The sequence below is a fragment of the Balaenoptera ricei genome, chromosome 3 (assembly GCF_028023285.1).
Source record: "Balaenoptera ricei isolate mBalRic1 chromosome 3, mBalRic1.hap2, whole genome shotgun sequence".
Classification (NCBI taxonomy): Eukaryota; Metazoa; Chordata; class Mammalia; order Artiodactyla; family Balaenopteridae; genus Balaenoptera; species Balaenoptera ricei.
Window position 1 is genome coordinate 181,817,241 of NC_082641.1, and position 21,043 is coordinate 181,838,283.

A 21,043-nucleotide genomic window follows, 5' to 3' on the forward strand; every position below is an offset into this window, starting at 1 on the left:
CACCTGGGAGCCGAGTCCCCAGCCTCATTCGAGCCTTCAGACATCTGACTGCGACCTCCTGAGACCACAGAACAGCCCAGTCAAGAGAGAATGTTGCTTCCAGCCGCCAGGGGCCGGTTCACTGCTAAGGCAGGGATGGATAACTAATATAGGAGGGGCAATCAGCTGTCAGGGTGATGGATTGGATGGGGAGGGGAGGTGGATAGGGGAGGTAAGAGCCTGCATCAGGAAACTGGGGGGTCAAGGGAGAGCCCTGAAATGGAGAAGCAGGTCTGATAGGGCAGGGAGTTAACAGAGGGTTCACCACAATTCCAGGAACAGTGAGGGTCAGTGAGGGGGTGAAGGGCAGATGGGTAGGTGGGGAGGAGGTGGGGGGGAGAGGAGGGGGAGCCAGGGCTGGAGGAGGTGGGGAGCAGGACCTGGAAGGGGTGGAGCACGGGCAGGAGGATGGGGGGAGCAGGGGCTGCGAGGGTAGCCGGGACAGGAAAGCCTGGCCGTAGAAGCCATGCGTTGGGGGGAGGGGCACTGACCACACTGCACAGCCGTGCCTGTCTGATTTGAGATTCTGTGTGTGTGTGCATCCCTCGTCTTAATCAATTTCCTAGATAAATGATAGACTTAAAAGAGGTGCTGGGGTGGGATAGGGAGGGTGGGAGGGAGGGAGATGCAAGAGGGAGGAGATATGGGAACATATGTATATGTATAACTGATTCACTTTGTTATAAAGCAGAAACTAACACACCATTGTAAAGCAATTATACTCCAATAAAGATGTTTAAAAAAAAAAAAAAAAAAGAGGTGCTGAAGTGAACACAGGAAAACTCCCCCTTCCAGGAAGCGGTTTTGTTGATGCACTGCTCCTTGCACTGGGGGGTCTGATCGTCCCCTCATGCCATCTGGGTTGGAGCGAGAAAGGTACAGAGACTGTAGGACAAGCATCACAGGGTCTGGGGTCAGGGGTCTGGCTAAAAGAGGTTCAGGAAGGGTGGCTGTGAGTGGTGGGAGGTGACCGGGGCAGGGGTGGACGCCCGGGGAGGGGATGGGACACGGGTGGGGAGCAGGGTGGCCATGCAGAGGTGCGGGCTGCTGAGACGCCAGCTGGACGGAGCCCAGACAGCTGAGGGGGGACGCCGGGTGAGGGTGGGTGCAGGGAAGCTGGGGCTGTGGTGGACGGGGGTGCAGGAGGCCACGGGCCGGCCGGTGGGGGCCCCGGCTGCACCCCGTGTTGTGCTGGGTCTCTCTTCTTGATGCAGAAGCAGCCCAGTGCGCCGGCTTCCCGGGGGCCAGGGCCACCTCACAGCCCCTCCTGGAACATTCCTCACTTGGTCAGCTGGCTCTGCCTTTGTAACCACTACCCAGCACCAATTTAGGGCATCAACAGACGCCCACCCAGCACTGCCTGCCCCAGTGGCCCTGGGACAAAGTTTCAAGACGAACAAAAACATAACACAGTGGGAGTCAGGAGCTGAACACACCTGCTGGGGTGCAGGACTGGGATGGGGCTGGGTGCCGAGAGGCAGAAGCCTCCAGCACTTCTGGTCAGCACCCGGCACACCTGACAGACACCGGCTCTGCTCGGCTGATGTGGAAACCGCCTCCCCAGCCAGGCTGGGGAAGGAGCCTCCAGAAGCAGCCGTCGGGGACAGCGTGGCCGGCCCGAGTGCCCAAGGTGGGCTGCGCGTGGGGCCCAGGAAAGAACAGGCAGGGCTGCAAAATGGCATTTAATTCCAGTCTGAAGAGTTCAATTCCACAACCAGAGCTCAGAACACAGATATATAAAAATACTTCACAATAACGGAATATTCCACGTGGATGCCTCACCCACAAGAGCACCCTGTTCTCCATCCTGACCCACTTCAAGGAGGCTTGCTGTCTAGACCTTTCTAGAAGGGAGCGAGGCCGCGGTGGAGATGCTGGCGGGGCCGTCCTCCCAAGCCTGGCCCACACGGGATGCCCCTCCGACCGCCCTGGGGGGCAGCTCAGCGGGACCTCCAGGGCCGTGTCTGCACCTCTGCTTAGGTTTCAGCAAAACCAGCAGAGACACCACACACAGGTCCCCGCAGTGATCTCTGCACCTCCCTCCCGCGGGGACCCAGCCTCCCGTCAGGATCAGGGCCCGTGTCCCCGGCGCCCGCGAGAACCTCTCCCCAACTGTCCTCTGCAGCGGCCGCTCGCTGGCCGGTGCCGGCTTCGGGGAGGACTGGCCGTGCTCAGACGCCGCGGCCCAGCCATCACGGTGGGGACTTGGCTGTTTCCTTCCACAGGCAGCCTCGCGTCAGCTTAGAATAAATGATCCACCGTGTGTGGCTTTAAACCAGAACAGAATTTCTGTGACCACATCAAGGACCGGGCCTTCACACAACTCTCTCCAAAGGTGGTGGGGGAGGGTCCTGAGCCTGGGACCCTCAGGCATCGGGGGACCCATCTGTGCTTCGGGCTTCCAGACAAAGGACTGGTTTCCACGGGCGCCGGGCTGCAACCCCACGGCCCAGGCCCAGGCTGTGCACACAATGACCTTGGCCGGGCCGGGCGGGCGCAGTAGCCCGGTGGGATCGTCACAGCTATCTGGGCAGCTGACTGCGCGGTGACAAGGCCGGGCGGGGAAACCCACATGGGGGCCGTGCGGAAAGAGGCTGGAAAGACTGCCGGTCCGTCTGCTCTCCTGCATGAGTCCCAGAAGATGCTAGAGCACGGGAAAGCAGCGGGTCTCGGGTCCTGCCTCTTACAAACACGGGTTTGCCTCAAAAACACGTAACAGAGGCACAGCAAACTCAGGAGCCATCGTAAGAGGAGCCACACACAGGAGGGAAACAAACGGAAAAATACATTGATCTTGCGGGAGCCATACGTTCATATCAGAGTCTTTAAAGCTCCTGTTTAACGTTGGGTACAGTGCTTTTCAACATAAAACACAAACGTGCACCTTCTGTGAACCTACACGGTACAGTCACAGGTAATGACGTAAAGTTAAAAAAAAAAAAAAAAAGTCTCTGTCCTTTCAAACCCTTTCAGGAGCTGTACCTTCCACAAGAGCCAGGAAAACAGAGGCGGCAGCCGTCAGGGAGGCCGACGGCCCGCCTGTGCTCCAGAGTGCAGGGCCTTGCCTCCACCGGCCTCAGCTTCGCCGGCTCCTTTCTTCCAGGAGCTGCGTATCAAATATTTCTTTTTCCCTGCAAAACCAAAAGGAGATCACTTCGTTTTAGTCAGCAATTCTGTTTTAATAAACATAAACCCTCTCCCAAGGCAAGAGAAATCAAAGAAAAATAAACAAATGGGATCCTAACCAAACTTATAAGCTCTTGCACAGCAAAGGAAACCATCAACCTATGAACTGGGAGAAAATATTTACAAATGATATAACTGAAGAGGGCTTGATTTCCAAAATATACAAACAGCTCATACAACTCAATAACAAAAAAACAAACAACCCAATCGAAAAACGGGAAGAAGACCTAAATCCAAATTTCTCCAAAGACATACAGATGGCCAACAGGCACACGAAAAGATGCTCAACATCACTAATTATTAGAGAAATGCAAACCAAAACTACAATGAGGTATCACCTCACACTGGTCGGAATGGCCATCGTTATAAAGTCTACAAGTAACGGGACTTCCCTGGTAGCACAGTGGTTAAGATTCCGTGCTCCCAGTGCAGGGGGTATCACCTGATCCCTGGTCAGGGAACTAGATCCCACATGCATACCACAACTAAGAGTTCACATGCCACAACTAAGACCCGGTGCAACCAAATCAATAAATATTAAAAAAAAAAAAAAAAGTCTACAAATAACAAATGCTGAAGAGGATGTGGAGAAGAGGGAACCCTCCTCCTGCACTGTTGGTGGGAATGTTAAGTTGGTGCATCCAGTATGGAAAACAGTACGGAGATGCCTCAAAAAAGTAAAAACAGAATTACTATATGATCCAGCAATCCCACTCCTGGAATATACCCAGACAAAACTCTAATTCGAAAAGATAGGGACTTCCCTGGCGGTCCAGTGGTTAGGACTTCACCTTCCAATGCAGGGGGTGTGGGTTCCGTCCCTGGTCAGGGAGCTAAAATCCCACATGCGTCATGGCCAAAAAACCAAAACGCAAAACAGAAGCAATATTGTAACAAATTTAATGAAGACGTTAAAAATGGTCCACATCAAAAAAATCTTGAAAAAAAAAAAAATCTTAAAAAAAAAAAACAGATACATGCACCCCAACGTGCATTGCAGCAGTCTTCACAACAGCCAAGACATGGAAACAACCGAAATGTCCATCGATGAATAGATAAAGAAGATGTGGTACACATATACAATAGAATATCATTCAGCCATAAAAAAGAACTAAATAATGCCATTTGCATCAACACAGATGGACTTAGAGATTATCATACTAAGTGAATTATCTGTAGTTTTTTTTGGCCATGCCACACGGCTTGCAGGATCTTAGTTCCCCAACCAGGGATGGAACCTGGCTGCGGCAGTGAGAGCACCAACTCCTAACCACTGGACCGCCAGGGAAATCCCTATACTAAGTGAAGTAAATCAGGCAGAAAAAGACAAATACCATACAATGTCACTTATATGTGGAATCTAAAGTATGACACAAATGAACTTATTTACAAAACTGACACAGACTCACAGACATAAACAAACTTACGGTTGCCAAAGGGGAAGGGTGGGAAGGGATAAAGTGGGAGTTTGAGATTAATAGATGCACACTGGTATATATAAAATAGATGAACATCAAGGATTTACTATATAGCACAGGGAACTATACTCCGTATCTTGTAACAAACTGTAGTGAAAAAAATCTAAAAGAAAGAACACAGACACACACACATGTGTACATATAACTGAGTCACTTTGCTGTACACCTGAAAGTAACATAATATTGTAAATCAATTATACTTCAATTAAAAACAAACAAACAAAAAAAACCCCATAAACAAAGAAGTGAGTGTTTCATGGGGACCGAGTTTCAGTTTGGGAAGATGAGAAAGTTCTGGAGATGATGGTAGGGATGGTTGCCTGACAGTGTGAATGTGCTCAATGCCACTGAGCTGTGTGCTTAAAATGGTTAAGATGGTGAATTTTACGCTATGGGTACTTCACCACAATGAAGAAAAATAAACTACAATGAAAAAATGATGAAATATCAAATTGTCCTTTAAATGCCTATCTGTTAACAAAAAATTACATGATCAGTTAGTTGACTGGCTGCCCCTCTCAGGATCAACAAGGAATATGATCCTGAGGGGGACGACCCAAAGGTAAACGCAACACAGCAGCCTAAGAACCCCACGAGGAGACCCAAACCCTGTCGTGGTGCCGAGGCTCGATGGTTTGTGCACAAGGGCCTAAACGCAACTACGGTGTGAAAAGAATCGGGAGGTGGACGCACCGGGACAGACCCACTGCCCGACTGACACCCGGCCCAAGGGACCGGGCTCAGCGCTCGGCGCTCAGACCGCGTCCCTGAGGCGGCAGGGCGCGGCCGGGGCACAGCCCACGGCCCTCCACAGGCATCCGGGGTGCCTGCAGCCGGCGGAGGCTGCGGGAAACTCAGGACGCCCTCCGACCGGCAGCCCGAGCAGGAGGGTGGTGCCGGCTGGAGACGGGCCGCCCGGACCTCACTCTGCCGGGAGCACCGTCTCTTTACCGGCCGTGCAGGGCAGCCGCCGCGGCTGGGGAGAGTCTGCACCATGAGACCCTAGTTGGTTCTTCAGCCTGTCACCGCCACGCGGCCCCGCCTGCTCCCAGCAAGGCCTGGCAGCCCGCCCAGAGATGGGATTAGGGGCTCCAGACCGCCAGTCCAGGGCGCTAACCACAGCAGCGTGAGAGGAACATCTTGATCACCGCATTCTTCCCGCCAGCCAGGGACGTCCGGGCAGCGGCTGCTGCTTAATCTCGCTGTTTCCTCAAATAGCCGTGGCATCGAGGCAACGGGGGAGAACGTCGGGGAGGCAAACATCAGCCCCATGAAGGACGTAGGGCACGGTGGGCCCAGCTCTGCCAGCTCGGACCAGGGCCCCTCAGCCCAGCCACCACAGCCGCCGGCGCGTGGAGACGAAGCCCTTCAGGACGCAGCGCGGCCTGCCTACCGGTAGCTGAGTGAAGGTCCTCGTATGTACTTCTCCTCGGCCGTCTTGTAGTCCACGGCGTCCACCGCGGAAATCGCGCAGATGATGGCCTGCAAGAGGGCAGCGCACGTCAGGCTCAGGCCGGGCCTGGCGGCTCGCACCGAGCTCGGAGGAGGCCGTGTGGGCGGGCGGCCCAGCCACGCCCCGGCCGCCAGAGCCCTCCCAGCTCACACTCGTACAGTCTACGAAATCTCTGCTCCTGATGTTTCCAAATTAAATCTACAACGTTCTCTTTTGGATGAGATGAGAGTTCACGTCACCAAAAGCAGAGAAAGGCAGAACCTGGGGACTTCCCTGGCGGTCCAGTGGTTAGGACTCCGTGCTTTCACTGCCAGGCCTGGGTTCAATCCCTGGTTGGGGAACTAATAAGATCCCACAAGCCGAGTGACGTGGCCATAAAAAAAGAAAAAAAAAGGAAAAAAACAAGAAAACACAAAGCAGTAATCTGAATACACAATAGATGCCTGATATCAAAAGATCACTGTCACTTTTTTGGAGTGAAATCATAGTATCGTAGCTATTTATTTTTAAAGAGTTCTTCTGGTTCAGAGCAGCGTCTCTCTCCCCTCGGCTCGGCTGACACAGGGGCCGTCCTGGACTGTGGGGTGTGGAGCGGCGTCCTGGTCCCCACCCACAGGACGGCAGGAGCCCCCCACTCGTGACGACCACAGACAACCCCAGACGTCCCCCAGTGTCCCCAGGGGGCAGGATCACCCTTTTTAGAGACACACATGAAAGTACGCACGGATAAAAAACAATCCAGAAGGAGGGGCTGGAAGTGCAAGTGGAGCAAGGCCGCACTATTCCAGCGGGTGACGGACACGTGAGGGTTCACGGTGCTACTTAATTTTTCTTAACATATTTGAAATTTCCACAACGATAAAGCTCAACACTTTAGAGCCTGGTGACATTTTCCCACACGTTCCATTCACAGCCAGCAGTGTCCTCCCTGAACTGAAGGAGGGCCGAGGGGCTGTGCACCAGCTCCTCGACCGCCCGCGCTCCAGCTGAAGCACGTTCGCAAAGCTAAAGCTCCCCTTCCCCTGGGCCAGGGACCACCCGAGGGGCCCAGGCCGCAGCGCCCAGCCCACAGCGCCTCGGGGAGACTCAGGCCCCCAGGCCTCAGGCCCTGCCCGCGGACGGCTCAGGCGGCACCGCCCCGGGAAGGCTTCTGGAGAACGACGCCCAGGCCCCAACACCCCGGGGTGCTGCGGGGCCCGCCGGCGCTCACCTCGGGCAGAAGCACATCCAGGACGAAGCGGATCCCGTCCCCGTGCCCGCGTGCCAGCAGCCTGCTCCCCGCCTCTTGGTACACCCCCTGCAGGTACTTCACCACCAGGTCCAGCTGCTCCTCGTCCTCCAGGTACGTCTCCACACAGGTCACGTACTGACCCGAGCTCAGGAACGTCTTCAACCACCTGGACGGCTTCCTGTTCTTCAGGATGGCCCGCAGGTGGCTCTCGGCGCCCCGGGCCTTCACGATGTACTCCACCAGCTTCTGGTTGGCCCGGTCCCGGGCGGCCCGCGAGCGGTCAGGGAGGACCTTCCTGCAGGCCGGCCTCCTGCCCCGCGGGCTCCCTGCCGAGGCCTCCTCGGGGCCCACCCCGCTCAGCGCGGGGAACCTGGTCCCCTGGACGTCCCGCTGGATGGACTTGCGGACGGGGGAGCCTGCGGAGGAAGCGCACCCCCGTGACTGGGCGCCCTCGGCGACCACGTGGGCTGCGCCGGGACGGTCCCCAAGGGCTCTCCCGCCAACAGGACCCCCGCCCTTCGCCCCAGCTCTGCCCTCCACCCTGCTTCAGCGGAACCCTGCAGACGCCAGCGACAGGAGGGCAGGGAGAGGGCCACGCAGATGCCCCGGCCCCAGGCGGGTGACCTGGGCACTGGCGGCAGGTGTGGGTGTGCAGCCGCCCTCCCGGCCCCACAGCAGAGGGAAGCGAGGGGACCCCGTGGACCCAGGCATGGCTGGACCGTAGGCCTCAGGCTTGGGGCGCGCTGCCCGCCGCACACACCCCTCCAGAGCTCAAAGAAGACTGCCACTCCTAACGGGCAAAAGAGCGGGTCCCACCTTAAAGGAACTGCGGGCGGACTTACTTATATCAGCCGCGTAGTATTCCAGGAAAGAGCCAGCGAAGGAACCACAACCTGCACAGGGGCGGAAGGGAAGTCAGGTCACACACAGGACTGGACTCTGCCGGGTCGTCCAGCTGGTGTGCGCCCTGACCTCAAGCCCGAGGACCCCCCACGGCCGGACCTGGGACGGATGGAAACCAGCCCGGATTCAAAGGAAACCGTTCTGTTCAGACCCAGGATGAGCCTCCACCAGGCACCTGCCTGTCCGCTGGGATGGGGAGAAGCCTGCTCGGGGCTGGGCCAGACAGCTATGGGGACCGGGCCACCCTCCACCCTCGGGGGCCCTCAGGGAAGGCCCCGCACTGCTGCCCCCCGTCACTTCGTGCAGGGGCGCCGGAGCCCCACGTACCAAGCCGGACCCTGTAGTCGGTGATGAGGGAGACGCACCAGCCGATGGCCTGGTCGAAGTCCTCCTTGGCCTCGTCCTGCAACAAGACCCAGACGGCGGGCGTCAGCCGGGAGCACCTCCGAGGCCCCGCGTCCTCAGTCCCCTCGTCCAGGAAGGGGCCTGCAGACGCCCCCGCACAGGGCTCCCTGCGAGGCATGTCTGGGGCCAGGGCTGCTCAGAAAACGGTCCCCTGTGAGCCGAGCCCTCGGGGCCGAGAGAGACACCACACACCCTGAGAGCAGGAAGGCGAAAACCCACCGCAGGGCAGCTGACGGGCCATCAGATGGACAAGACGTGAGGCTGCAGGAGATGAACCCCGTGGGAGACACCTCTGGGCCCGTGGCCCTCAACTGTACACGGTCAGTGGGAAGAAGTGCTGCCCCGGGGGAGGGACCCCTGGCGTGTGATCCTCACAGCAACCCAAGGCCGTCACCCCCAGGGAGAACCCCTGAGCTGGGATGACCAGCGAGACCAGCCTGAGACCCACAGGTGTGTGCTGGGAGGGGCGGGCAGCTCCAGAGGCGGAGGGCGCTTGGGCCGCGGCCAGGCTCGCTGAGCAGCACCTGGGACAGCAGGGTGTCGCCGGCACGTGCCCCGAGCTCCCACGGCCCATTTCCAGGGGACATGCCCAGGCATCCGGGTCTCGCGAAGCCTGCACGCCATCTTCTTGAACCCGGGCATCCTTGCGATAAAACCCATTCCTCAGGTATTTGAGGCACACGAATCTCAAACTCGATTCCCCCCTCCCCTCTGCCCCCGCCCTCCGGTCCCAAGAGCCCAAGGCTGGGTCCAGCGTGGGTGCCGACCTTCCGAGCAGCGCCCGCACTTGAGGCCCGTGGCCTGCTGCCCTCAGAGAACAGCTGGTCGGCAGGAGATGCCCTGACAGCCCCACCGCATCCCACTCACCCGGGGAACCAGCTCAGATGCTGCTTCCCACACGGGAAGGCGTCACCCCACGCAGAGCCCAGAACCCGCTGACCGGGGGCCAAGAAGACACCCGCGTCGGAGCGGGGCTCATGGGCCCCACTGCCCGACCCAGTCACAGTCTGTGTTTTTGAAAGTTGGGACAACGAAGTGGTGGGTGTTTCAGAGTTAACAGACAGCACCCTGTGTGGACTAGCTCCTGGGGACTCATGGGCTGGGCCGGTCACAGGGCCACGGCGATGATGCTCCCTGACGTACGTGGTGCTCAGGCTCACGGCCTCGGGGTCTACAGTGCTCTTCCCGGCGGCGGCTCAGATGCAGCCGCAAGTTGTGGGCCTTGGCCCTGGGCTCTCCCACCTCCCCTCTGCGCAGGGCGCCCTGTCCTCCACGCCAAACCTGCGCAGTGGGGAACGGCCAGCAGCCGCCCCAGGGGCAGTGACCCCCAGCGGAGCAGCCGGGGCCAGGCGTCACTCCCACAACTACCGCTGTCTGAAGGGCCTCGTGGTGGAGGACACCGTTACCAGCCACCAAGCCAGCCCTTCAAAGCAGCGCAAACAACCATCCACGTACCAGAAGCGCCTGCTTTTCTTTACAATCAAAGTGCTTCAATCGCCGGAGAGACACCGTGATGCTGGAAGCAGAGAGAGCAGAGGTTCACGGGAGCCAGCCCCATCCCGCGACCTAAAAGCGCCCTTCCTCTGGGAAAGCGTGGGGCCTCTGCCAGCGCAGGCTCGTGGGTGGAGGAGGGAGCCCCTCGGAGCTGGGCCCAGGTGTGCCCATGCTTCCAGGCCGGCTCCGGGAAGACGGTGCTTCTGCCCCCAGTGGAGGACTGAGCGGAGGGGGGTGACTGGGCAGGGGGTTGCTCACAGCCCCTGCAGGGAGCCAACTCCGCTGCAGTTTGTGGGAAATGGGGGCCCAAGGAGTGTCCGGCAGGGCTGACTCTGGAAGCCGGCAAGCAGTCTGGAAAACCCAACCATCTGGCCGCATCCCTGAACCCCACCCCGGCCCCGTTCGCCAGCCTCCACCCAGAAGCACTCAGCAAGAGCAGAGAACAGTGGGTTTACCCTCTGCCTTTGGGGTTCATGTTTCCTTCAATGAAAAGCACACTCGCTTTCTTATCTCTTCGCCTGACACTTTTGACCTGTTGGCAGATCCAAGAAAACCAGGTGTCAAGGACCCAGAAGGTCGTGGGTTTTCGACACTTTCCTGATGTCACCTCGTCAAGCATGTGACAAGGAACGCAGCCGGCTCGGGCTGACAGCCGACACCGGGAAACGCTCAGAAAGCGCCGCGTGGCCCTCAGTGCTGTTCCGACTGAGCAGAGCCGGGGCTCTACAACAAGAGGACTCATGGCCGCTGCCTTCAGCACTTCCGCCCGACTCAGGGCGCGATCCTCCTCATTCTGGGGGACAGGCAAAGCGAGCTCGGGGAGGCCCGGCCAGGCCCAGCAGATGTCAGGCGCGAGGCGGCAGGCTGTGGACCCCAGAGGGGCCCCTCTCGGCATCACCAGCGCCGTGGGTGAGGATGGAGCCCGCACGCCACGGGTATCTGCGCCGCTGGCACCCATGAAGCAGCAGGGCCCCCGGGAACTGGGGAAAGCGGAGAGGCGGGGAGAAGGCTGCCAACCGCAGGAGGACACGGGAACCTCGGGAAGTGAGGGTCCCCGATAATTAGCCCCTCAAACCCTGCCACGGAGCTGCACGGCAACCCCGGTTCACCTGCACGTCTGCGCTCTGTCTACAGATGCCGCACAGATTTCATTCTGTCCTTCCTGGGACGGTCAGTCACGTGCCAGGAGGCCGTGCTGACCCGGATGAGCTCAGACTCATCGCGACAACAAAAGCCGCTCCACTGTGGCAGCTATCTTTAGGATTTACACACCACTGCCTCTTCCTAAAAGTTAAAGAACTACAGCTAGAACCATCAGAACCCTGCCCCTGCCAGAAGAGGACAAAGGGGGGGAAATTCAGGTGGAAATGGCAGGGGCGAGGGCAACCGGGTGGTGCCCCTGCCTCACAAATTCTCCAACTGACCATGGGCACCGTCCAAGCAGGCGGAGGAGGCACAGCCAGGACGTCAGCCACACTTAAGGGCGTCCGCTGCACTGGGGGCGCGGCCAGGACCTCAAACACCTGCTGTGCAACGAATGCCCACCCTAATCTGCACACGAAAAAGCTGAAATGTAGAATATTTTAAATGAGCAAACCATGGGCGTTTTTTGGAGGCAGGCTTTCTAAGCCTGCTTGATAAAAACCTGACCTATAAGCCTCACAATCCTTTGTGCCAGAAGGCTGAGACCCCCTTTCCTTAGGTAAACGCGTCCACGTCGATGCTCACGGACCCAGCGTTTCCCCAGTAACACCAGAACAGTGGACCACCTGCCCGGGTCCCGGCGTCAAGAATGGAGGACGCTGGACCTCAGGCTCGGGGGACCAACTGAGCGAGCAGGGGGTGGAGGAGAATTCTTACCACTGCGGGCCAGAAGGGGTATTTTTGGTATTTAAGCCAGACTAGCATTCCTACTTCAAACGAACGTGGTTCTAGAATTGAAAGAAAGAAAGGAAAACAAAAAGAGACAAGTTAGATCCATAACGGGCACCAAAAGCAGCTGTTGGAGAAAACGCAACCACGGAGACATTGTTTAAGCCCAGTGTTGACATAGTTCCCCTAACAGACCCGAGAGTCTGAGGGGCAGGTTTGTAAGTCCTGCCCCTGGAACCCAAATGCCGACCACAAGCGCGGCCAGGGTGACAGCTGGTTTCCTAGCAGTGACCGTGCGCCGTGCTCGTGGGGACGGGGGCAGGCGGGGGCTCGGTGCCACCTCTGCAACTGCTCTGTAAGCCTCAGGTTACTCCAGAATAAAGCACTTTTTGAAGAGCATGGCACATAAACAGAAAGGAGACCACAGCACACAATGAAGACCCCATACGGGGACTGAATTTCTGAGAAGCTCATCTGTCTGGGAAACTGGGGGCTTTAAAGTGTTAAAAAAAAGAGAACTATTCAAACAATCGTAAGATAACTGCAAGTAACTTCTCAACAAAATTTAACTGCATCCTCAACCAAAAAAGTTCCAGAATGTGTAAATAACTCAAACATTCAAAAACCGGCCACACTGCGGTGCCTGACAGGAGGAAGGGCTGTGAGAGAAAGGGGACCTGGGGGACAGGGAGCCGCCTGGGGCACACGCGGAGCGCTGGTCACCCGCGAGAGGAGCGTCGTGGCCCCCAGGACGACGGGTCACGGGTGCAGACAGCCAACCCGGGCCGGCCCGCCAAAACACCAGCAAACCAAAACCAAATGGAAGACAAAACCGGGAGAAAAGAGCCAACACCCGGGTTTCTGGGGCTGTAACTGACCCCTGTGGGGCGACAGGGACGGAAACGCCCTCTGCAAGAAGGCACGGCGGCCCCCCTGCGCCCAGCGAGCCCGCGGGGAGCTGACCCCAGTGACTCCCCAGGAGCCCAGGCACTGCAGCCCAGGCGGAAGCATCCAGACACCATAGTAACCAGCCGCCACCAGGAACAATCGGCAGAGCCCGCGGGAAACGCCCGAGACTCGCTTACACAGAAAGGGCAGGGAGCCTGCTGCGTGGGGACGACGGGGGACGGGGGGGGGGGCTCCAGGCCAGCCCCCGGCCGTGCAGAAGCCCCCAGGCCTCCCGTGCTGCTCGCGCTGCAGCCTGTGAACGCGTAAATGTTTCACAATAAAAAGATCCAAAACCCAAACCAAAACCACCCCCAGACCACGTTAAGACTAACGGTTAACGGCCGAGTCTAATACTGAAACCGGTCCGCGATTATTCAGTTGAAAGCAAACTAGCTTTCCGTTCCTGGCCGGTTCTGACCTTTGGGCCTGTGTCTGACCCCCTTCCGGGGAGGACAGGGGCAGCTGACCTGTGCCCGGGGGCGCGGGCACTGTGCACACGTGGGGGCGCCGAGCCCCTGCTTCTCGGGACGCCATCCGGGAAGGCTGCGAGGCAGCGCCAGGCCGCACCCAAGCGGTGGCGACAGAGCCCATCTATTCACTCGGCTGCCCTCCTCCGTCCCCTCTGAGGCGACAGCAGGGAGGCTGGGCTGTCGCGCCCCAGGGAGCCCCCCCTCATGTGGTTGTCCTGGACAGCGGACCCCGGACTCCCTCTCCGTAAGCCCTCGGCTCAGGACGAAACCCAGGCAGCGCAGCGAGAGACCTTCCCCGGACGTCGGGCGCCGCAGGCCTCCCCCCAGGAAGGCGCCACTCGCTTACCGTGGTACAGGAGGATTCTCGGGGGCTCCTCGTCCTCCTCCTCCTCGTCTTCTGCCAGGAGAGCGTTCACGGCGTTCAACTCCACTGACTCTTCAGAAGGTGGACGGGCTGCCAACAAGGGTAGATCAGACTTCCCCCGTCACGGTCCTAGGGACTCACCCCAGGAACATCTCCTGATACGTGGGCATCGGCGCAGAGAGCAAAGCTGCCGCGACGCAGACTTCCCCGCGGCCTCGCTCAGTCAGGGCACGTCGGTTAAAGCACGTTCAACAGAATAAGAGAGAAAAGGAGGGCAGGAGAGACCGCGAGCGCAAGCACGGAAGGTGGAGGAACTGGGCAAGGGGTCCTCGCGTGCGGCTTGTCCCTTCACGCAGGCGCCCTCGGACACGCGGGGAGGGGGCGGCCCTGGGGCCAGGCCCCTTGGGAAACCATCCCCGCGCCCCCGGCGCCAGGGAGAGGGCCCCTTTCAGGGGCCGAAGAAAGGCAGAAACCCAGGAGAGACTGCGGGGCAGGCAGAGCGCAAGGTACCAGCCGCGCAGAACTGGATTTCCAAATTAGCGTTTCAAAACTAAGTGGGATGCTACAACGTCCAAACGGACGGAATCATAGCGCCTGGCTGCAGCCACACAGAAATACATGACACGGGAATCCTTAAAAAGTCAGGAGCCTTTTAAGTGAGTTAATCACTTCTGAGATTCCTGCCAATTTAACGGGAGTGCATCATGGCTTCTGCGACGGGAAGAAGAAAGGAATTAATCCTCGGGGAGCAGATGCAGCGTTATCACAGCCACATGCTTCCGCCCCGCGCCCCTCCACTCCCTCCCTCCGCTTCAAAACAAAAATAAAAACACACAAGTATTTGGGAGCAGTTGAGGTAATTATAGCCCAGTGGGAGAGACAGACGAAAAGGACTTAGGACATCTCTGCTCGGGATCTATCTTGGTAACAATCTCATTCAGAATCTAGTTAAAAATACACGGGTGCCTGGCTCCGGATGGGCCACGGGAGAAGCAGACGCCGCCCCCTCCCCGGCACACGACTCGTCCTCTCCGGGGCTTTTACCTCCCTCCAGGAGCCGGGCGTCTCTGGTCTCCTCTGCGGGGCCGAGCTGAGTGGGGCTGCGCGGAGCCAAGCGGGGCCCCGGCCTCTGGCCGCCGTCCGGGCACAGGTGCTGGGCAGGGTGGCCACGGGCACTGGGGCCGCCCGGAGGACCTTCGGCCCCGCCTCCGGGAGGCGAGCGCAGGGCTGCCGGGCTGGCCCCCGTCTCACTCTCTTCCTCCCCGGCTCCCTCTGAGGACGGAGGCGCTTCCTGACCCCACCTGGGCCCCCGTGCCAGGTTCCTCTCCCGTTTACTCAGGGTCGTTGTCCGGTTCACCGTCCGGTTTGCCCGGTGTTTTCTGGATCCCCGTCCGTCCTGAGCACCACTGCCGGCCAAGGAGACGGCTGGGGCGCGCAGGCCTCCGCTTCTCCCGAGCCCCTTCTTGTGGTCCACTCTGCACCCGGGGTCCTCCTCGCGAGCGGGCGGGCCGGACAGCCTCTGGGGCGCACGTTCCCTCCTCGTGTGCCCAGGACTGCCGGACGCGTCTTCGTGGAGCAAAGGCGAAGGGCTGGGGTCGCAGAGCGAGGAGGCCGGTTCCGTGGGCTTCACTCTCAGAGACCGAGTGGTCCTCTCTTCCCCGGAAGAGCTTTCTTGACACGGACGGGTTCTCTCATTCAAAACATCCAGAGCCACGCGGAGCGACCGCCTGTAGGCCAACTCCTCCAGGGGCGCGGCAGCAACCTCGTTCTGCAAGGCTGAAGGACAGAAAAGGAACAAAGCCTGGTGATGGGCAGACAGCCGGCACCGGCACCCGAGCGGTGCTCCACCGGCTGGGGCGTCTCACTGGGACCGCTGGTCTCGGCACCTGAAGGGAGGCTGACGCTTCTCACCTACATCTTCCCAAAGGAGGGACCCGGACGACAAAAAAAACAGTTCAGGGCTGCAAGGCTTCCCTTTCCCAAAAGCAAACTGACTGACCCTCCCCTGATTGGGTTACAAAGATACATTCCTCCAGGTTACAAAACAATGCCGCCCGGCAAAACGTATTCAGATGTTTCTCCAATCCTCTCTCAGCCTCACGGTTTCAAATTCAATCAGGGTCAGCAGAAACCCACACCAACTAAATAAAGAACTCTGCGGGCAGTGTACTCTGGGGTGGGGGTGACAAACAGACGACTAAGAGGCTCCTCGTGGGCCGGTAAATCGCCCACACTTCTCTGCAAGGGCATTTCCAAGCCAGCGAGTGGCACCAGGGGCCTGGAAACTTCAGCCTGACCTCCCCGCTGCAACAGCTTTCCTCGTTCACTCCGACGCGCAGGTGCCGTGCTCTTATCTGAACGAGGGGACGGAGGCGACGCCACAGCTCAGCAGGCATAAATGATGCCTCCATCAACACAGTGTTTACCCGTCTAACGGTAAAGGCGCCCACAAGCAAGCGGCCCCCCAACACGGGCTGCACGAACAGTCACGGCGTCCGAGAGGTGCTGGTCGCTGCCGCCCGAGGCGGGCATCATGCTCTGAACGAGAGCAGTTTCCCCAGAGACGCAGGAAAATGGACCCTACGTCACAGTTACCGCTGGAAGATACCCTGGGCAACCTTTACACAGGACAGAAAGCTCTCTGCACGTGAAGTAAGCACTCCCAGTCTGAGCAGGGAGAACGCTTCCGCGTCTGGGCCTGTGGAAGGGCGCGCCTAGGCCGGCGCCCGGTCGGTCTCCTAGGGGGTGTGTGCACCGTGGGCAGAGCTGGGCCGGGCTCAGGCCAAGTCTGTCTGACCTACGACGAGACGCAAGGAGGCCGGAGTCTGGGCTCCACTTCCAGCCCGCCTCGCACCGCCCCCCGCCCCGACAGCCCGCGGACACCGACACCCTGGCAGCAAGGCTGGTGCCGGTCACACCCTTTTTACTCCCCTGGGCTCAGTGATAGAATTTAAATACACATCCAACTGCTTCTCAGACCTTGGGCGGAGGCCAGACCAGCAACAGAACCACCTCAGTCTTGCTACGCGATAAGCAAAACACATAAAAAGAGGAAAAGCCTCTCCCCCTTTCTTCAGGGAGGTGCGCCCCTTCTGCATGGCCTGCAGGGCCGCGGATGTGGCCTGTGGACCCTGATGCCACCACTGGCCATCCTAGGAGTCAAGAACAGGACGGGCTCGAGGGGCAAATTCTAGAAAGGGTGAAGAAAGCAGACCCATCTCCTCCAGCTCAGGGAAATCACGTTCCCTTGTATGAAGGGGAAAACCCTGAACAGGGTCGCTTTGCAGACCTGAGTCTCCATCTTCTCCCAAACTGCCTCTTACTTTATTAAAACCTCACAGTTACTCAAAAACATGGTCTTACCTAACGAGGAAGCAATGCCTTCAATGTGAGACTTCTTCAGGATCTGGGCTCCCGTGCTTTTCACCTTAATTCTGCAGGGACAGGAACGGCCGTTATACGCCACCAGCCATGCCACCAAGACGTTTCAAACATGTTTTGCTTTAGACGACAAAAGAATTAGATTCATTTTCTTCCTTTGCACCCTTCCACTCAAACCAAAAGTCACGGCCAACTGGGAATTCATGCACCTGAGGTGAGAGGCAGCAAGGACCCTGGTGAATGTTTTTGGTTTTGTTTTTTCCTTTCCCCTTTTAAGACAGAAAAGGTTGGCTGGATTTAAGAGCAAAAATGAATTCAAATTGTGGCTTTTATGTGGCAAATCCCACTTTCAACTGCACAAATAACTCCTTTGTTAGATTTTCAGAGTAGAGGATAATGTCACTAAAAGCTGTTTACGGCCCAGCAGGTGTGTTTTAGTTTAAAAGGATGCGCTTTCCTTTCAAACTCGAGTATTCAATTACCTTCCCAGCCTCGGGGAAAGTGTGAGCTGTGGACTAAGCAGGCTTAGGAGCGGCTCTGAAGAAAGAGGGATGGGGACGCGGGGACGTGGGGAGGCGGGAGCAGGAGCTGACTTGGTTTCATTCTCTATTTAGAATTGGGAATTCTCCCATCAGACACACATGACCTGGGCATTTTAATCATTCCCGGTCATCTACGTCCTTCCACCACGGACGGACGATCAAGAACACAACATAACGTGCTTCCCCACACCCGTGCGTTTGCCTTCTGAATGCTAAACGACAGTTTATCAGAGGCACAGGCTCAAACATCAAATATCCCAAAACTCAGGGGGCTGTCACACAAGTTTCTGAAAAAAAGACACACAAATACATCTGTGGGAAGGAAACAGCCCTACTTGAACCCCAATGAGCGTTTACCTCGCGTTTAATTTAAATTCGTTCCATTTTTGTACTGATCTCTCTGGACATCAGTACCTCGTATACATCTTCAATTTCCAAACTTACGTGAAATAAAATCAGTTGTTTTCCGCTTTGGGTTATTTTGATCCCATTTATAACTAAAAAGATAAGAAGCCCTTAAGAGTGCTCTTCACTTTTTGGGGGAGGGAATGGTAGTATCAGAAATCTCATATGGAAAAAAGATAATATCACAAAAACACAACACTTAACTTTTTGTCTAGGGAAAGTATCTGAACGTCTAGAAAAAATCCCTTTTTTCTCTTATTTTTGGCTGACTTCTCAGTTCTGGCCAAGACCTACATTAGGAAAAAAAAAGAAGAAGAAAGAAAAAAAAACCTTGTTACTTAGACACAACAAACAGCTAACACAATGTAAGAAGCCGTGGCGACCCATAAATACAAATGCAACAGATGATTCTTAAAGGAGCAAAGGACTCCAGAGGCGGGGAAACTGAGGCACAAGGTGCAGCAGCAGACCCAGACCAGAACCAGGGTTTTATCTGGCCCTCTTCCCACAACGCTGCTGGGAAGTCTCCCCGAGATACTCCCGTTATTTACTATCAGGGCTCCCGGCCAGCTATTTCCTTGAGTTACAGCCTTACATGCCTTTTTATAGCTGACTCTGTTAAATTTTTTTTTTTCCCCAGTGTGAGGAAAAAAAAAAAGACACTTCCGGAAGCATAACCTTGTAAGCACTCGACCAAATCCCCATTAGACGGGGAAGGAGGGAGAATCGGTGCCAACGGAGAGGAGCGCCAACTGTTCAGACTCAATTATTTCGCTGAAGCAACTCCTAGATATCTCCTGATAAAGATTTTACTTGTCACCCGAAAGTCATTTCAAATTCCTGAAATTACAGAAGAATAGCTGTCACCTTTGCAGGCCATAATCGCCTTTTCCATCTGCAGAGGACATACTTGGCATCCGTCATGATTTAGACTCATGTGGTAAGCAGTAATGATTTGGCACAAACAAAGTACTTGAAGGTCTGACGCGATGTGCCCTGCAACAAAATTTGCACGGTGGTTTATAACATCGTTTGCTTCCCATTTCAACGCAGACACAACCCTCAAGGGCAAAGGTTAGCGGGGCTGATCCTCAAGGAGATGGTTCAATTCCATCATCCTGCACTGAGTTGGCTCAATGCCAAAAAGAAGTGACCGGCCTCAGTGCCTAGGGAGGCGCCTGGATGATTTTCATAAATAAAATACAGCCAAAGTCCCTCCCAAAGGTCCCGTCTAGATTATTTTTAAAAGGCTCCTGAATAAATCAGCCTGCCTCCAACGTCGGCAGGAGAGGCGTTGTAAACATTCAAAGCTTAAAAACAATCAAAGCTTACAACCCTCCCATGTTTGGGGAGTTAACAGTTGACCACAGCGCAAAAAAATAAAATCAGAGGAACACGACTGCTCTTTTGGCTGCCGTGTCCCTGAAAGGACTGGACAGCTGCAGACGGTTGATTACATCAATGGGGAAGGCTGGTCTGGCGGTGACAGTAAAGAAAAAAGGACGTGTGGGGGGGGGGTTCGTTTGTGCAAAGAGGGGTTCACCCCGGCAGGAGAGGGTGGGTCCAGTTAGCAGAAGATGGGGGCTTCAGGGGGCAGAGGTGGGGCTTCAGGCAGCAGAGATAGGGGTTCAGGCAGCAAACGAGGGGCTTCAGGGAGCAGAGGTAGGGGTTCGGGGAGCAGAGATGGGGGTTCAGGATGCAGAAGTGGGGTCCAGGGAGAAAAGGGGTTCAGAGAGCAAAGGGGTTCAATGAACAGAGACGGAGGCTCCCGCGGGAGGGCGGGTTACCGCCCTGGGGAGCCTCTTTCGGGGTTCACCCCTCCCCCAGGCCCGGCCGCGCCGCCTCAGCCCCCGCCCAGCCGACCCGAGGGGCGCAGCCCGCCGGGCTCACCGGGCGCCCCGCCTCCCCAGCACGGCGTCCCCGAGCCCAGCGCGGAGGGCGAGGTGGCCGCGGCGGTCCAACGGCGGTTGCACCCGCGCCGCCCCAGGCGCAGCCGTCCGCGCCCGCGCTCACCACCTCCGCCGCCACCGCCGCCGCCGCCGCTCCCGCGGGCCGGGGGCGGGGCCAGCCTGGCGGCTGTGCCAAGCCCCGCCCCCGCCTCCGACCAATGGGGAGCCCGCGTTCGCGCCACGGCCCCGCCCCTTCCGCCCGGCTGCTCGCAGACTGACAGGCGAGCGCGCGCCAGGCTGACTGAAGGGCGAGGGCGGGCGTGCGGGCTCGAGGTGGGCGGCGACGGCGGCGACCTCCATCTTCCGGCCCGGGCGCCCGCCGCCTCCTTACTGCGCCTGTCAGGCCCGCGCGGCCCTCGAGGCCCCTCCCCGCCGAGGCCCTGAGGAAAGCCTCGAGAGCCTTCCAGAACCTTCCACGGCCTGAGGCGCCAGAGGTGAGGCGTCGCGGCGGTTCCGACCCGCGCCCACCAGAGGGGTGGTCGTGCGTTTCACACATGACCCACTTGTGTGGGCGATGACCCAGGAAGCAGGTACCCTGCCGACCCCGCGCCGGCCACGTCAGTGCGGTGGTCGCCGTGGGGTCGGTGTGAAGACACAGTGTGGGGTTCAGGTGTGCGAAGTGGCGACCCCACGGACGGCCGCACACGCGAGTGTGTCCCCTCCGCCCCCGGCCGGACTCAGAGTGTCTGTTGGGTCGAAGGCAGAATTCGGGGTTCAACGTGTCGTGGCGCCGCGTTCGGGAGCCGGTGCTGCTCGGCCCGCCTCGTTCGAGGAAGTTTCGTGTCAAACGCGGCGGGTCGCTAGGGGGCCGTGGACACCGGTGCAGCCCACGCAGGGCCAGGTGGCCGCTCGCCCCGGTCACGCGGGGGTCGGAGTCCCTGTTCACAAGATCAGGGTGTTGAGTGGGGTCCCTTCGTGGCCTC

The 21,043-nt window shown here is 57.9% G+C and overlaps 1 protein-coding gene across 1 annotated transcript; it reads right to left on the reverse strand.

The window, feature by feature from the left end:
* Positions 1-1,708: 1,708 nt before the first annotated feature.
* Positions 1,709-20,196, reverse strand: PWWP3A (PWWP domain containing 3A, DNA repair factor). Its single transcript, XM_059918954.1, has 14 exons — positions 20,062-20,196; positions 19,039-19,167; positions 18,376-18,461; positions 17,207-17,277; positions 14,888-15,619; positions 13,826-13,933; positions 12,050-12,120; positions 10,645-10,721; positions 10,151-10,211; positions 8,618-8,693; positions 8,230-8,280; positions 7,367-7,803; positions 6,097-6,185; positions 1,709-3,170 (listed from the first exon to the last, which is right to left on the reverse strand). Exons 2-14 carry the CDS (start codon positions 19,093-19,095, stop codon positions 3,116-3,118), a joined length of 1,971 nt encoding a protein of 656 aa, XP_059774937.1. The 5' UTR covers positions 19,096-19,167; positions 20,062-20,196; the 3' UTR covers positions 1,709-3,115.
* Between the last annotated feature and the right edge of the window lie 847 nt (positions 20,197-21,043).

Bases quoted from the DNA above. Each gene is read 5' to 3' on its own strand.
- PWWP3A (XM_059918954.1), bottom strand. From the start codon at position 19,095: ATGACGGATGCCAAGTATGTCCTCTGCAGATGGAAAAGGCGATTATGG. The intron at 10,722-12,049 runs GTAAGAATTCTC...ATCTGCCAACAG, and splicing joins ACCCCTTCTGGCCCGCAGTG to GTCAAAAGTGTCAGGCGAAG. The intron at 3,171-6,096 runs GTAGGCAGGCCG...TTGGTTTTGCAG, and splicing joins GGACCTTCACTCAGCTACCG to GGAAAAAGAAATATTTGATA.